Genomic DNA, 16756 nt, shown 5'->3' on the forward strand with positions numbered 1-16756 from the left:
TCCGCGGCCTGCGGGGGTTTATCCGGCCACTCTGGTCTTATCTCCAGAGCTGTTCCAGAAGCGAAGGCTTCGGCCTGCCCTGCTGGAGTTACTTGTCAGGCCATTCATAGCAACGATAGCTCAAAAAAAAAAAAAAGAAAGCAAACAAACAAACAAAAAAAAAAAACAAAAAAACGGGAAGGGAAAGTTGAACTGTGTCCTGAATTCTCATTTGTTTATCATCAGAGTAGTTCTCGTTCTTTTGATCCGATTCTCTGCTTCCTTTTTACTCCCAGGTCTGGGTTGTTTGGGTTTTTTTCAGGTAAAAATGAAGGCCAAGAAAGGAGGGAGATTCAGATCTTCTTTTAGGTTGAAACAAAAAGGCATTGAAGTAATAGGAAAATGGAAAACTGTGGAAATCGACCCGAATCTATTTGCTGAAGAGGAGTTTAGAAATATAGTATGTTTGGAGGAACTTACAGACTACAGGCAAGTAAGTTCTTCCAAAGTGGGAAAAGTAAAAGAGAAGAGAAAGGCTGAGAGTGTTTCAGAAGAAGGTAATGGGGAGGAGGAAGAAGAAGAATCTGTCATCCCTCCCAAAAAGAAGAAGAAAACCAAAGATTTGAGAAGCAAAACAGATGAAAGCAATGGTACTACTGCAGCAGAATTTGGTGTGCAAGTTGATAAAGAGGCAAAGCATAAAGAAAAAGTCAAACTGGGAGATGATGAGGACCACGGACATCTGGCAGACAGTATGTCAAGTGCAAAAGATGCTCCAAAGAAAAAGAAAAAGAAGAAGGTAGCTAAAAATAAGGCTTCTCAAGCTCAGGAAGCTCTTCCGTCAGTATCTACTTCTAAAAAAGTTAAAAACTGGACAACAGAAGTTTTATCTGCCTCAGCTGATCGCAAAGCAGGTGTGTCTGCATGGAAAGACCTCTTTGTGCCTGAACCAGTGTTGCGGGCCTTGAGCTACTTAGGGTTTAGTGCTCCAACTCCTATTCAGGCCTTAGCCTTGCCTTCTGCCATCCGGGATAATATGGATGTTCTTGGTGCTGCGGAAACAGGTACAGATCTGTTACACTAGTTGTATGTGCTGGGAAGTTGCCATCTCCCTCTTTAATCACAGCTCATGGTTACAGGTTTAGGTATGTAACAGAAGCAGGATTTGTATGTAGAAGAAGAGCTTGTATCTTCTGTGTATCCAACATACTAGTAATGATTCATTGTATAGTATTACAGCTTTGTAACTTACAAATACAGGAGTTTCCATCTTTCCAAAGTACAGTGCACAAAGCTTTGAAGTCTCAATAAGATTTTTTTTGTTTTTGACAGAAGTCTTTTTGTGTTGTTTCTCAAATTGTTTCTCATTTGGGAACTAACAAAACAGATGGGGTCATTTTTCCAGCATCCTAACTTTTGTAGATGGACCTGTGCCAAGGCAAAACAGAGGAGTAGGTTCCTCTGAAGAGGACTCAGTACTAGCTTAGAGCACAGTGCTAGGTGTGAATATGGTCTAGGCCTTTACTGTAGCAAAAGAGGTTCTACCTCTGAGCTTGCCCTGTATGTGGTCACCAGCCCTTCTCACTGCTTGTGCTTGAAGTATTACATTGATACCTGTAATGTATACAACTGTAACAGAGAGGTGCTGTCTTGTGTCTATCTTCTGATAAGCTCCTACCTTTATCTTTGAATATTGCTAGCTTTTGTGAAATTTGTTATAGCTCCTTTTATACTTACTGCTGTGAAGTCTCAGAACGTTACATTGCTTATCGTACCTTGAAGTTTTGTCATCTTTAGCAGTGGAACTTTTTTTTCCTCAAAACCCCTAAAAATAGGAAGCATAGAATAGTTAGGGTTGGAAAGGACCTAAAGATCAGTTAGTTCCAATGCCCCTGCCATGGGCAGGGACACCTCCCACTAAACCATGGCACCAAGACTTTGTCCAACCTGGCTTTGAACACTGCCGGGGATGGAACATTCACAACCTCCCTGGGCAACCCATTGCAGTGCCTCACCACCCTAACAGTAAAGAACCTCTTCCTTATATCCTATCTAAACTACTCCTGTTTAAGTTTTAACCCGTTACCCCTTGTCCTGTCACTACAGTCCCTAATGAGTAGGCCATCCCCAGCATCCTTATAGCCCCCCTTCAGATACAGGAAGGCTGCTATGAGGTCTCCATGCACCCTTCTCCAGGCTGAACAGCCCCAGCTTTCTCAGCCTATCTTCATATGGGAGGTGCTCCAGTTCCCTGATCATTGTGGCCCTCCCCTAGACTTGTTCCAACAGTTCCATGTCCTTTTTATATTGAGGACACCAAAACTGCACACAATACTCCAAGTGAGGTCTCGGGAGAGCAGAGTAGAGGGGCAGGATCACCTCCTTCGACCTGCTGGTCACACTCCTTTTGATGCAGCCCAGGATACGGTTGGCTTTCTGGGCTGGGAGCGCACACTGCCAGCTCATGGTCGTTTTTTCATCAGCCAGCACCCCCAAGTCCTCAGGGCTGCTCTGAATCTCTACTTTGCCCAACCTGTAGTGTGAAAGCATAATTAGAAGCTCCTTGGTTTAAAGGCTTCCTTTGCATCCTTTTCATCTGTTCTAGTTGCCTTATCTCACTGCTTGTCTTGTAAAGCCATTTACTACTCATGAGCATGAAGGTATAGTAACTAATCAGATATGTGGTGATTTGCATTTTTATTTTAATTAGAAGCTAGGCTGGTGCTATTAACTTTAATAGGATTAGAAAGGCCTGCAGGGAGAGTTTTCGAAAATGGAACTGAAAATTTAAATGGTGTTTTTGTGGTGCAAATAAAGTGCCATTTGGGCACTGCTGGAAAGCAAATCCCTCTAGCTGTAGAACGGGTGGTGGCAGGTTGTGCTGTTTTTCTCTAGTTTTGCATCACACTGAGGCAGTAGGGCTGTGGTTTGCTCATTTATTTTCTTCTTTCATGAGGAAAAGCCAGGTTCTCTCCAGAGAGCCTAGTGGGTCATCAGCGTTCCTATAGAAGTCTGAGAGAAGATTGGGACAGTTGTCTGTAAGGAAGTGATGCAGCTGGGGCAGGCTTTCTCCTTCCTTCTTCCCCTACATTCTAGCACTTCCCATAGCATTGAGCCTAAGGGAGAAACATGACATGTCAAAGAACTACTCATGTCCCCTTTTTGGTAGTAACATGAAGAGCGATAAGATTTTGATATGGCAGTATCACACAGTAGCAGTAGATTCGTGTGAAGATCTGATGTGGGGAGTATCAAGGTTCACTGTTTCTGCAGTGGATCTACCCAGTTCTGTTCATTACCAGGTAGAACTTGTGAAGTTTTTGGTTAAGGAACCCAATTTTATATGTGTAAAAATCTCACCATTTAAAACCATTAAAAACATGAATTAACTTGAGCTGTAGTGTCTAGGCATTGCTAAGGTGTACTTTTCTCCTGGTTTTGCAAGCCTGACTATGGTATGTGAGCTGTGTGTTGTGAAGATAATGTGCACTGTGAAGGGATTATTTGATTAATTTGTGGGTGAATCTAGGGCCTGCAGAATAGTTCTGAATATCACAGTCCTAATCTAGCTGGGTACAGTACTGATATTTGCACCAGCCAAATTGCATTACATTTAATTCAAGATCAGCAGTGTTCTTCACCTTAAAACCAGATATTTTAGTAATGCAGAATCTTGCCATATCAGTGCTCTGCAAGTCCATATATAAGCAGAAATGGTAAGAGACCTCCCAGACTTGGAGAAAGATGGGGAAGGGGATATGAAGAGACTTCACATCAGTGTCAATCTGAATAATGGTACTGGGCTTAGCTATGTATTAACTAATATTAAGGTTCTCCTCTAAACAGGCAAAATCTTGTGTTACTAAATTTGGCAAACCATTATGGGTTTGTGATGTGGACAAATAATGCTTAAGCAACTGAGATTTCCAGAAGACTGCTTCCCAGCACTGGCCTGCCTATTACAGGAGTGGTATAATAGTGTCTTGTGCTTTGGATGTTGCTTTTGTGGCTGACGAACTGGTATTAATGAGAACTTTAACTGGGGTGGATGTGCTACCAGGCTTCTCTTAATATCTTTATTAGTGACAGTTCAGAAGGGAATATGTGGCAGGAATGCAACTCACAGTTTGGTACAGTGGACCCCTGAAATTAAAGTTGGGGAGCATTTTTGTATTTGACAACCCTCTTGTCTCCAAAGTGCATTATCTGTTTTGGGTCAGATTTATGTGTTTTGATTGCAAAAATGTGAGCTGGTGAGAGATCAGGAAATTAGATGATGGAGTATTTCCAGATACAGTTTCTTAGAAATTAGTAAACACGGTGCTGTAAGTTGAAGATGGAAGCGAATCCTTGAAGTACGGTTTGCCCTTGGCCTCATTTGCTGTTCCCTTACTTGGAGAGCATGGATTGGAACTGTCAATTAGGGCATGATATTCTCCTTATGGGCATAAAAATACCTTGGCTGCAACTGCAGTTTTCAAAAAACACTTTGAGAGCAAATGAATCTGCCTGACCTGCTAGTGATTGGAAAAATACCTGTTCCCCAGGAAATTTGCTATTGGTGACCTCAAGACCTATAAAAGGAACAGGAGGAAAGATGCTATTGCTTCAAGTTTTTGGTTTTCTGAAAATCGATAGTGTGTGTCTGTTACAAGTGTATGGTTAAAGAACAGTGTGCGATTGTTGCTTTTTTCATCTTTTCAAATAAATGACTTGTTGGTCTGTGTTATTATTTTTGTTTGTTTTTTTAGGAAGCGGCAAAACACTTGCATTTGCAATTCCAATGATTCATTCTGTGCTGCAGTGGCAAAAATCAAATAGCTTAGCAACCAGAAATGACAATGTTTCTAAAGACTCCCATCAGCATCGTGATGAAACAAGTTGGGAAAATGAGAATGAAGCAGAAAAGCTAACCCATCAGGAGGCTGAAGATGGTGGAGATGAAGATGATGCATCTTTCACAACAGGTTGTGTGAAGGTGCTGGAAAATTTTGAATTCGATTTGGGTGACAAGACTCATACTGTTGACTACCGTAAGAAGAGGCCACTTTTAGGACTGGTCCTTACGCCCACGAGAGAATTAGCTGTACAAGTAAAACACCACATTGACGCAGTTGCACAGTTTACAGGTATGTAGACCCCATGGGTCATGTCCCAGATTGTGCTGGGTTTGGATCTTAGCATTTGTGTTGAGCCAGAATGTGTGCCACAGTTTCTTCCACATAATGAGACTGGGGTGGCTTTTACAAGGCTAGGGTTTGTAGTCCCTGATATTTGAGAAATGCATTAAGAGTCTTCAGTGGGTTGCATGTGGAAGTAAACAGTTAGTATGGGATATTTTGCTTTAAATTGTTTCTTTTTTCAAATAGCTATTAACTGGTGATTTAGTAACACAGAATCAGTACTCAGCCACAGTTTTGTCCTGGTTTTGAATAATGTAGGTTGTATATGAAAAATAATTCGTATATATATAAAAAATATAGATCATAATTTTCTTTTTGACAGATGTTTCGATCTATGTAGCTAATAGATACAGATATATATATACATATCATTTTCGTCTACCTATCTGTGTATCAGAAAGAGAAATTATGGCCATAAATTTTAAGGGTGTATAGGAAGGTATTGCTGGATTGTCTGACTTACCTCCTGCAGCAGTCAGGCCACAGCATTTTGCTGGGTAACATGCCCGATGAAAGACATTCCATCCTGTTCCTTTCTCTTCCAAACCAGAGGTCAGCACATCTGCGAAGTGACTGAGTAAGGATGTGAAATTGTTCAAGTTAGGGATAATTGGGAAACAACTCCCTACTTAATTCTCCAATAGCAGTAATTATTGGTGAGGATATGTAGTGCAATGAACTGCTTTTAAGCACATCTTCCTTTGGTGTCTGTACATCCTGCTGTGCTCATCAGTCTACAGCTAATTGCAAGGCTAATTTTAACTCCTCAATTTATGTCAGTACAGTTCTGATAGGAGTAGTTCTATTTGTGCATAAAAATCTGCTCACCAAGTGATGTATAGCTGCTGCAGCAGAAGAGCAATAGAAAGCAGGACTTTCTTTATTGTCTCAAATTCACTTTGAAAAGAATTCCCACCTGGAATAATGGGGTTCCACAAGAAATAGGAAGAGAGATCAGTGGTAGCTCAGGTACTGGAGGAATCTTGCACACTATCATTGAGTTTGTCATGGGCCAGTGTAGTCTTTGAAGAAATAGGGTGAAATAAGCCATGTGTGGACTCTCTGCTTCCAAAGATAAACTCCCTTTAGTACCTGAGCAAATTAATTGAAGCTAACTTAGGGTCTGTGCTGCCGTGCAGTCCAGGAAATCATAAATTGGGCAGAAGCATTCTTGTTAGGATTATTCCATAGCAAATGAGCAGTTACTAGCAAGACAAGCATTTCTTGGTCTTATTTTTGGAAGAGCCTGACGGTTATTCCTAACAAGAACATACGTGTTCATGCAGGTATCATTGAGAAAACATAAGATTCTGAAATAACGGGTTAGCAAAGCTAACAGCTGTGGAGGGCATATGTGATTCTTCCTGCTGTTGGATGATAGGTATAGTAAAAGAAAAACTATTTTATTTTTGACATCCAGTTATAATGAGGATTTTTCTGTAAAATTAAGGGCATTGCTGTGCATTCAGTGTTACATAAAACTGCTGAAGTTTCCTGGCCAAAATGCTTGCTGAAAGTTGTGTTGCAGACTTCTTAAAATAATTCTTTTGGGTGGATGGATGTATGTGAAGACATTCACTTATAAATAATTGAGATCAAAACTGTTATTTACATGTTCTAGGCATTAAGACTGCAATTATAGTTGGAGGCATGGCTGCACAGAAGCAAGAACGTGTGCTGAATCGAAAGCCAGAAATTGTAATTGCAACCCCCGGCCGCCTGTGGGAGTTGGTTAAAGAGAGACATCCACATCTTTCAAATCTTCGGCAACTCAGGTAACGGTGCCTTTTAGACTAACTGCTGGATGCTGAACTGGGCATCACTGCATGCTGATTGTGTTTACTAACTAAATAATTTAGACTACATAAGATCACATATTTCTTTGCCAGAGTGTTTTATTGAAATGCACAGTGATTGTATGGATGGAGGGCCAATTGATGAGAAATGTCAATAAAATGTCAATTAAACCAGTAGCAAAACCACACTTTTTCCTTTAAAAAAACTGTTTTTAAAAAAAAAACACCGAACTTGTAAGGCTGCTGTAGCTACCCTGGTGTACCTGGTATTTCTTTGGGTTTTAGATGCAGAACTTCCCTCATGTATTCATCAGGAAATGTTCATTTTAAGCATATCAGGTTTGTATTTACATGTACGAGTGAATTTTTACTGTATGTTTTCTGTTTGACAGGTGCCTTGTGATTGATGAAGCAGACAGAATGGTTGAGAAAGGTCACTTCTTAGAGCTGTCTCAGTTGCTGGAAATCTTAAATGATTCACAGTATAACCCTCAACGACAGACTTTTGTTTTTTCTGCCACTTTGACTTTAGTCCATCTGACTCCCACAAGAGTTTTACAGAAGAAGAATGCTAAAAAGATGGACAAGAAGACCAAACTAGAATTGTTAATGGAAAAAATAGGAATAAAGGGCAAACCCAAAGTAATAGACTTAACAAGAAAAGAGGCTACTGTTGAAACACTGACAGAAACCAGAATCCACTGTAATACAAATGAGAAGGACTATTATCTGTATTATTTTCTTCTCCAGTATCCAGGAAGAACCATGGTCTTTGCAAACAGTATAGACTGTGTGAAACGCCTCAGCTCTCTCCTCACAATCTTAAATTGTGATCCTCTTCCTTTGCACGCCAACATGCACCAAAAGCAAAGGCTGAAAAACCTGGAAAGGTTTGCTGAGCGAGAGAGGTGAATTGATTTTCTACTTCCTAGTAGAGAAAATCATGTAAAGGGCAGCAGAGCTCTGTTAGAGTAGGAGCCGCTTGGGGAAGGTAACTGTGGAAGCGAGGTTATTAACAATTCAGGATGAGGTTTCATAGGATGGTTGAGGTGATGAACTAGAGCAAGTTCAGTGGAAGGCCACCAGGGATGGTCAAGAAGCACTGGCTTTGTAAGGGTGAGAGGCTGAGGGTTTGTGTATCACCTGGGAAAAACCTAATGGCAGCCCTCAGATATCTGAAAAGAAGTTTATCCAGAAGATGGAGCCAGGCGCTTCACAGTGATGCATAACAAGAGAGTGAGAGATAAAGGGTATAAGTTAAAATAACAGATTCTGGGTATAAGAAAAAGCTTTTTCTCTGGAGGACAGTCAGGCACTGGGACAGGCTACTTGTTCTTGGAGGTTTTCAAGGTTCGCTTGGATAAAGCCGTGAGCAAACTCTTCCAACCTTATTGCTCATTCTGCTTTGAGTAGGAAATTGGACTAGAGACCTCCTTAGGTCTCTTGGAGCCTGAATTATCCTCTGGTCTGGCAGCTCACTGGTGCTGAAGGAGCTGTCACTTGCCCCATTTGCAGCCATATGTTCTTATAACTATCCTGCACATGTCTCTGCCCCTGTGCCCTAGCTCTCCAGATCATTTGAATACTTCAGTAAGTCATTTAATCCCAGTAAGCCATCAGAAAGCTAACCACTTTTGGCTGGGTTGGGATTTTGCAGGTTGAATTAGATGAATTAGCTTCCTGAGTGTCAAGGTATACTGCAGCAACGCAAGAGAAGGGGCAGTTATGTCTTTCAGCAGCAGTAGGCGGTCAAGTTTGCCGGTGCAGGCCTGTCTTGCCATTTGAAGAGTTAATGTTTCCTGCTGACTTTGGAATGGCTTTTGGGAGGAGGTTGGTGGTCTCAGTACTTTCATAATCCAGACACCTCAGTTTAGTCCTGCTATGAAGTACTGTATGCTGTCTGACTGTGGGAATTTGTACCTTTTTAATAGATTGAGGCAGGGAGAAGAGAGATTGAATTGCTATGACAGATCTGCAGTATTCCTTGGCAAAATGTGGTATTGATAGCATTGGTCTAGGCCAGGTAGGGCATTTTCAGGGACTGTACATTTTCAAGGCAAGAAGAAATCTGTGAGGCCTTCTGTCATGGCATCTTGCAGGTTGTAAGCCATAGATTTTTCTGAGTTTAATTCTCCTTTGAACCTTGTAGCAATGTACAGTTGGATGCCATAAAATCTCAGAAATTCCTGTCACCTACAAGTAACTTATTTCAGTAGGCGGGAGATTTTTAAAATCAAATTGTTCCATACTCTAAGGAGACATCCTCTGTAGTACACTGTTTATGTAAAAGGTCATTGAGTTTTTTAGGTCTTCATTTCTAGGGTAAGGAGAAATACTAATTGTCAGAACAGAATCCCTCCCCCCCCCCTGTCATGCTAGCTTTTAATTTTCTGAGAGAACTTACACAAATGCAACTTGGTAGAAGATATTTCAGCCCCCAAAAGCTCTTAATTACAAAGTTAGTAACGTGATTCTTAACTGGTGAAACTGTACTGCCAAAAAATCAGCTGTGTTGTTGGTAGTAATGTCATATCAAGCTAAAGGTATTTTTAAACCCAGCCTGAGCCACGCACTGAAAAATGTAGTGAAAGGGAGCATATCCAAATGGTTGGGTTAGGTCATTGAATAGTGACATGCACTAGTGTTCCTGTGAACTGGGAGAGAATAAAAGCATGGGAAAACAGGATCCAGCAAGGTAGTGAATTTCTTTATTGTAAACGGGACAGACCTGAAGGTAGCGTTTGCATTTTTTTGTTCTACTTCAAAAATTGCTGTTTCAAGACTGCTTCTGATATAATACTGGGTGCAGTTTTTGTAAGGCCAAACAAACAATGTATTTCCAGCAGATGATATATTACAAATCTGTTCCTTAAATTGCTGTGGCAGAATTCTAGGGTGCTGTATTTTATGTTCCTTGGCAGATGGCTTACTGTTCAATTTTATGTTCATTAAATGTTATCACTTTCTCAGCTGTGTCCTCCTGACAACAGACGTTGCAGCTCGTGGCCTTGATATTCCCAATGTGCAGCATGTCATCCACTACCAGGTTAAATATTTTTTTTGCTTTTATTGTTTTGGTCTTATAATTAAATTTTGTTGATCCTGGACACTAAATCTGTGATTCTTGGTCCTGTGTATAGTCCCTAGTGTAGAGATTTAATCATCATTAATTGGACTGTACTTAGAGCTTTTTACTTAAGGATCTCATTGTTGCAGTGACTGACTATATACAATATGTGATTATATATGAGGAATGACATAACAGATGATTCTTTTTGATGATGGGCTTTTTTATTAGCTTTGATATACAGAGGTGTCAAATGACTCTGAAGACACATACATTTTTTTTCAAATTAGACAGAGTCAGAAGTTAGTGGAGACTCACAAAAGATTATACAAGGAAGAATAGTGGACTAGAGAACAGGAAGTGTCTCCAGACATCATCTTTTATATTACCTTCAGCTGCGTTACTTACAATGTGCCATGTGTATATAAAAAACAATGTCCTGTGGCAACCTCTTGGTTACAGCACACTAAGTTGCTGCTAGTTTTCCATGGTGAGCTTTATGGTATTTTCTGAATATTTGCAGGTCCCTCGTACTTCTGAGCTGTACGTACACCGAAGCGGCAGAACAGCCCGAGCTGCCAATGAAGGCCTCAGCCTACTGCTGATTGGCCCTGATGACTTAATCAATTTTAGGAAAATTTATAAGACATTGGAGAAAAGTGAAGAACTGCCATTTTTCCCAGTTGAAACCAAGTGCATGACTTCTATCAAGGTAAAGAAACAACAATCTCTTTGCAGCCTGAGTAGTTGCTTGCTTACTTATAATATACGTTTACATTGCCCATCACATTCTTTCCAGATTTCAGATGAAATTTACTCTTCAAGGGCCTGGGTTTGAAAATGAAGTTAATCACATCTTATTTTAAACAATATTTATGATTTCAATAACTGGCCAAAGAAAGGTGTTCACACATAAATATCACTTACAGATTTCTTGCATGTTGATGTAAAGCTTCTCCTGACTAGATTCCCAAAAAGAGAACAGGGAAGCAAGTATGATTTGTGGGTCAGATGCTAGGATGGCTCTGTTAAGTGTTAGACTAGAGAACAGTAGCAGGTCCAGGGATCTTCAGTGGTCTTCATATGCCTCTTCTCAGTTGATGTAGTGAGTTGTCTGCTGTTTTTAAAAGTTCCTGTATTGTGAGGCTACTGAAGCCTATCAAAACAGTATTTAGTATGAATCTTTCAGGAGATGCAGCTTTCTGAAAGAGGAAGAAATCAAAGAAATGCTTCCACAGTCTCATGTTTCTCCTCTTGTAAAGAGAATTTGATAATTATTTTTTTCTTCCATCTCCTCCTCCATCTGCCCCCTCCACCCACCAAAAGTTTCTGGTTACTGAAAGAAATCTGTTGTTTTTAGAGTGTTTCTTCAGAGGTCCCTTCTGTGTTTCTTGATGAGTAGTTCTTGGCTCCTGTCATGCTCTGTCAATTAATGAGTAAATAGATAGTGTTTCCACACTCAAATTTTCCTGCCGCTATCTCACGATCTCTGCTATGGGTAGTAGTGCTCCTCTCCCCAGAAACGATGCCTGTAATTGTAATTACAGGATTTTAACCTTCCAAGCCCTTCATATGTGTCAGGTCTCATTTACACTTTGCCCTGGGCTTAGTCACAAAGCCATAGTAGTTGGGACAACTAGGGCTGCTGGGTCTTTATGTCTGTCCCTTTGGCATGTTCATACCCTGGTTCTACTTGCTTCCCTTCAAGTTCAGGAAAAGTCTGAAGGGATTTCACACTTGAGAGGAATAGAATTGGTGAACCATGGTAGAGGAAAGACTGAAAGTGAACTCAAGTTTTACAGAGATGGAAAAGCTGTTTAAAATTTCTTGTAGCACTCAAAGAAGACGCGACTGGTTTATTTTATTAGCTCACTGGACATGTAATTTCCTGTCTCTCTGCTTCTTAATTATCTGGCAGTTCTAGCTGGTGCAGTCACGGTATAGCACCAGGCTATTCAGTACGGGTGGTCAGGGTGTCCAGCACAGGGTTTGTTTTGTGTATCCACAGGCATGTTCCAAGCCACAGAACTTGCTAATGGGTTGATTATTATTATCAGTGCAGATTTTCTTTCCACAGCATGGCCCTGCTGGAAGGCTGCAGGTCATGTTAGATTTGCTAGACACCTTTGCTCTGTGTGCGGCTGGGAAGAAGGACAAGACATTTTGTCCTGTGCCTAAACAAGATCCAGGTGCATTTCTGAAAACAGGAGTACCTTCTTCCATATGGATGGCAGGAGATTACTTCTTCAGAGTGGGATGAAGGTAGTGGCTACCCTTTACTCCTGAGACTAGTAACTTTATTATAAGGTGCACCATGTACCTTGGAAATCTCTGAATCATGGTTTGTCCTTTATCTTTCTGTAGTGTTTGTAATGTTTCATTTAAAGGAGGAGTTCACATTTTGGCTTGTTTAGTAGTTGAGATATTTTAGAAGTCAGGTTCTATCATGGAACTGAAGGAGGAGAATGCTTCAGCAAACGGTCTGTTATTTGAGGATATCAATAGGGAACAGAAGTGTCTCTCTGCATCTTGGTTGCATTGTAATGCATGTTCTCAAGCACTGATTCTGCTGAAGTGCCCCACGTTTAAAGCTGATCACAAGTGTCTAAAATTTACTTTTTTTGCAGGAGCGGGTGAATTTGGCACGGCAGATTGAGAAGGCAGAATTTTTTAACAGTCGGGCAAAGCAACACAACTCTTGGCTCCAGCAAGCTGCAGAGGCTCTTGAGATTGATCTTGATGATGACATGCTTATGGGCAAGTGGAAATTTTTGCTTGTTTATGGATATAAACCTACGGGGCTCAGGTGCTCTGATAGAAGTGGTGTTCAGAAGCAGCTGCAACATGGCTGAAGAATTCTTAAAACCTGCAGGGCAGAAGGGGAAGGAAAGGACTGTCATTACTTAGAACATAGTGCTGCTGGTATTTCCAGGTTGATTGTGCAGTAGATAGTGCTGGAGCTGAGGGAGTAAGGTGTGACAGTTCTGGCAAGCTGCAGACAAGTCCACTTGTCATAGGACAAGAACTGTTTAGCTTCTGGCAAACATTTTAGAGTAATCTAAGAGCCCAGAACTATCTGCTTGAGTTTTGTCCCCTCTGTGTCAAAGAAAGCTGTTTCTCTACTTCAGTTTATCTCTGTCAGCCCCCTGTAGTCAGGCAGCAGGACAGGATCCTGACAGCTCTTTGTGTGGGAACACCCAGGAAGTGCTAGCCAACACCAAAATTGTGTGAGCCTTACTTAGGTTGAGCTGTGTGGGCTAAACAGCCAATACTTAGATTCAAATTGCTGAGGTTTTTGGTGGTGTTATAGAAGTAAGTAATTTCTTTCATTTTAAAAATGAAATGTTCTGAGGTCTGTGCCCGAGAGAATGCCCACTGTGCATTCTCTCAGATAGTGCTGCACAAAATAGCCCTGTGTAGCTAGAGGTGCCTATTAGTTCAGTGCTATGAAGTTTTGCAGTGCTTAGATGCACTGTAAAATGCCACATTGTATTCAAGTTTTAGGAGCTGAAGGTATGATTTTTACCAGTTTGAAAGCATGCTGAATACAGGCGCTGCCTGGGCCGTTTCAGCTTAAGCTGTCTCTAATGTGTTAGTTGCTAAACATGCAGATGCCTTAATTTTGAAGCATGTTCAGATGAATATTTTCTTTATTCATGGCTGGACTAGCTTGTTCTCAACCATTTTGCAAGCAAACACTGATTGTCTCAGTCCAAATTGTTCAGGAGCTCTCTCAGATAATTAGCACTCTGCTGTCTTGTTTTGACATAATCTGAGTGTGCTGTGCTTTGGACTGAGTTTCAAAACAGCACATCCAGTCCAAGTAAGTTGTGGCTCTCAAGTGAAGCACTTTGTAATTGCCACGCCGAATCTTGCCATATTCGTGCTTTAAAACATATTCCTTCTCTAATTCTTCTGCTGTTTGTTGGAGACCAATTAAAATCACAGTCATTCCTCCAATAAAGTAAATACCTCTTATGCTGTTACAAAGGATTTAGTAATGTTCTTTCAGTTTACATCGCAGCAACCTTGATTTCGTTTATTTTCTCCAGTTCAAGTCTCTGACCCTATTAACTCTCAAATCTCTTCTGTGCCATTCTTTCTCCTATGTTATTAAATCTGAACACCTCGGTGTTCATGTATAAGGAGGAAAGGGCTTCCTGCTTTATAGATGCTGAAATAAGGCTGGATAAACTAACAAAATACACAGAAGAAGCTTCTGCCTGGGGTAGAAGCTCTGGGTTAACACCTTGTATTCTGGACCCCCTTTCCTTTTGTTCCTGATTCCATTCAGGGTTGAGAGTCCACTGAATAATTTAGTAGAATAGTACATGGGCTATAGTTGCTCAGTAGTCAGGATTCTTCTTGATCTTGTTATCTTGTGGACAGCCTTGGTGATCTGAAAGTGTCACAGACAACTGGCAGACTGTATGGGAGTTGTGACCTTGTTAGAGGAAGATGAGATTCGCATTTCACTATAGCATTACAAAAGACTGGTGAAAGAGGCCAGTGCAAGTTCTTCTCTTGTAACATTCTGTGTCTTTATTTTCTGCCCAAAGGAAGAAAAACTAGTGAGGAAGAAGAAAGCCAGAAGCAAAAGATGTTGAAGGGGATGAAAAAGCAATTAAAACATGCATTGTCCCAGCCACTGTTTAAAGTTCTTATGAAAACCAAGTATCCAACACAGTCTGGAAAACTACTTCTGCCTCAGACATCAGTGAGCATTTCAGAATCTGCTCTGGGTACCGTGTCCAAACAACAAGCCAAGAAGAAGAAATCAATAAAATTAAATTAGGTAACTGAGTTAGATCACTTAGTGTGATGGAAGCAAGGACAATCCTTATCAAAGCTGTCAGTGCTTATGGAGGAACTCAGCTAAAAGACACGTAGTGTCAGAGGATGTTGCCTGTATCTTGGTTGCAGGCACAAAGCAAAACGTTGACTTAAAGGGCTCTGTTAACATGCCATGCAGGTGGTTACAGTTGAATCTTGTCTTGAATCTTGTTTTCTTCTTCTTTTTTTTTACTGATTTTTTTCTTACTTTGTGTAGTAATAGTAGTTAATTTGGTTTGAAGTAACTGTTTATTACTCCCTTTTGTGAGATGGGTAAAAGCTACTGGGTAAAGTTCCCTGTGGGCATATTTGATTTAAATTTTAAACTTGGTTTAAACAGAACTTGATCTGATTTTTAATGTCCTTAAAGGACAGGGGAAGATGGGCTGTGTACAGTCCAAGTACAGTCTGAGCTGGTATTAGTGGGAGGTTTGGCTTTTACTGCAGCCAATTCAGTGACAAAGGCAGCAAATACAGGCAGTGTTACCAGCAAGTCTATAATTGTGGTTATGGAAATCTCTTCCAATTTTCTTTCTCCTCTGATAATATCTCTCTGTTATGTTCTCCACTGGATCTAATTCCAGTAGTCCTGTGTTAAGATGTTTTAGAATGTGTGAAAAAAGTCAAGGTGACAATGGGCTAGGACTGAGCTTGGGAGATGTGTAGATTTTTGAGGAATAAATGTTGCTACTCAGTATTCTGTTAGTTAATATCTGGAGTTAAGTCTGTATTTGAAAACACATTAGAACCTTTGCTTGAGTGGGATAGATGTTGTGAAATGTCACTTCTGAAGAGTGATTCCTAAGAATTATGCTTGTAAATCATTTTACCTGACCTGAGCAAATAATTTTTAAAACATATTTTTTAAAATATGTCAGAAAAGTATATTTTTAATTTTTTTCAAAATATATCTGCTATAAATCCCAAAGACTCTGTCTGTTTTCAGTCACTTGAGATTTCTAAATTCCTCGTAGCAGATGCTGTTCGTGCTTAGCAGGCAAGGAGAGGGGAAAAGCACCTGAAGGGTAAGAAACAGCAGTGGGATCTGTGCTGATGGGAGCACAGAGAGCCTTCAGCTGTGAGCTCTAGATTGGGCTGAGATTTTGCATGTCACACAGTATAGAACCAGTGTTGCTGCCAGGATAGGAGGCACCAATTTATTCAGCTAGTGAAAGAGCAGTCTGTGGCTTTGAGTGCCCCCTCCAACCACTTGCTGGTTATGTGAGAAAGGCAAAGCCTTTACTCTTTCATCTATGTAAGTAAATAAGCCCCCTCCAACCTCCTATCTCTGGAGGGCTTTTCTTTTGCTTCCTTGCCTTACTGAAGAGCTGTGACATAAGCATACAGAGCTTATCAGTTACGTATGAAGCTTTGCTTGCATTGCACTGTTTGTCCAATGCCCTTAATGCCCCTCAGAGTAAAGGGGGGAAGTTTTGTTGGGGAAGAGATGGTAGGGTTCTGCTTCCTCACCCATGTGAAAAGACGACACATCTTTGAAGTTAATGTGACATCTGAAAAAAACGAATTTAAAGGACGTTCCTTGTAAGGAAAGCTGAAAAAAACCCACAACTGAGCAAAGGCAAGCATGCCTTCCTTCCTTTTCTGTGCCTTTTTAATCACATTCTTACATTATGGAAAGGAAACTTGCATTGACTTTGCATCCCTGAAGGGACTGAAGACCAGGTGGGCCTTTTCTGCATCTTGTGATATATTACTGCTTACAATTCATCAGCAAAATCAAGGCTGGATCCTGACACTAGAGCTCTGCATCTCCTCCCTTGTTTGAAATTTGCATAAGGACAGTTTTGGCAATTTATAATTCCATATAATTATGAGAACTGAATTGGGTGACAGTGAGGGGGTTGTTATTTCCTCTCCATCATTGCTGTCAAGTTTTT

General features: G+C 40.7%; 1 protein-coding gene across 1 annotated transcript; it reads left to right on the forward strand.

Annotated features, from left to right (window-relative positions):
- Window positions 1-290: 290 nt before the first annotated feature.
- DDX24 (DEAD-box helicase 24) lies at window positions 291-15786 on the forward strand. The gene is made up of 8 exons (XM_061359866.1): window positions 291-1043; window positions 4731-5108; window positions 6784-6937; window positions 7351-7866; window positions 9929-10004; window positions 10549-10737; window positions 12653-12786; window positions 14589-15786. The coding sequence occupies exons 1-8, from the start codon at window positions 308-310 to the stop codon at window positions 14818-14820; spliced, it is 2415 nt and encodes an 804-aa protein (XP_061215850.1). The 5' UTR covers window positions 291-307; the 3' UTR covers window positions 14821-15786.
- The last annotated feature ends 970 nt before the right edge of the window (window positions 15787-16756 follow it).

Source organism: Neopsephotus bourkii, unplaced genomic scaffold (assembly GCF_033783945.1).
Source record: "Neopsephotus bourkii isolate Nb327-2 ecotype Australia unplaced genomic scaffold, CSIRO-AGI_Nbou_v1 NB_998, whole genome shotgun sequence".
NCBI classification, from domain to species: Eukaryota; Metazoa; Chordata; class Aves; order Psittaciformes; family Psittacidae; genus Neopsephotus; species Neopsephotus bourkii.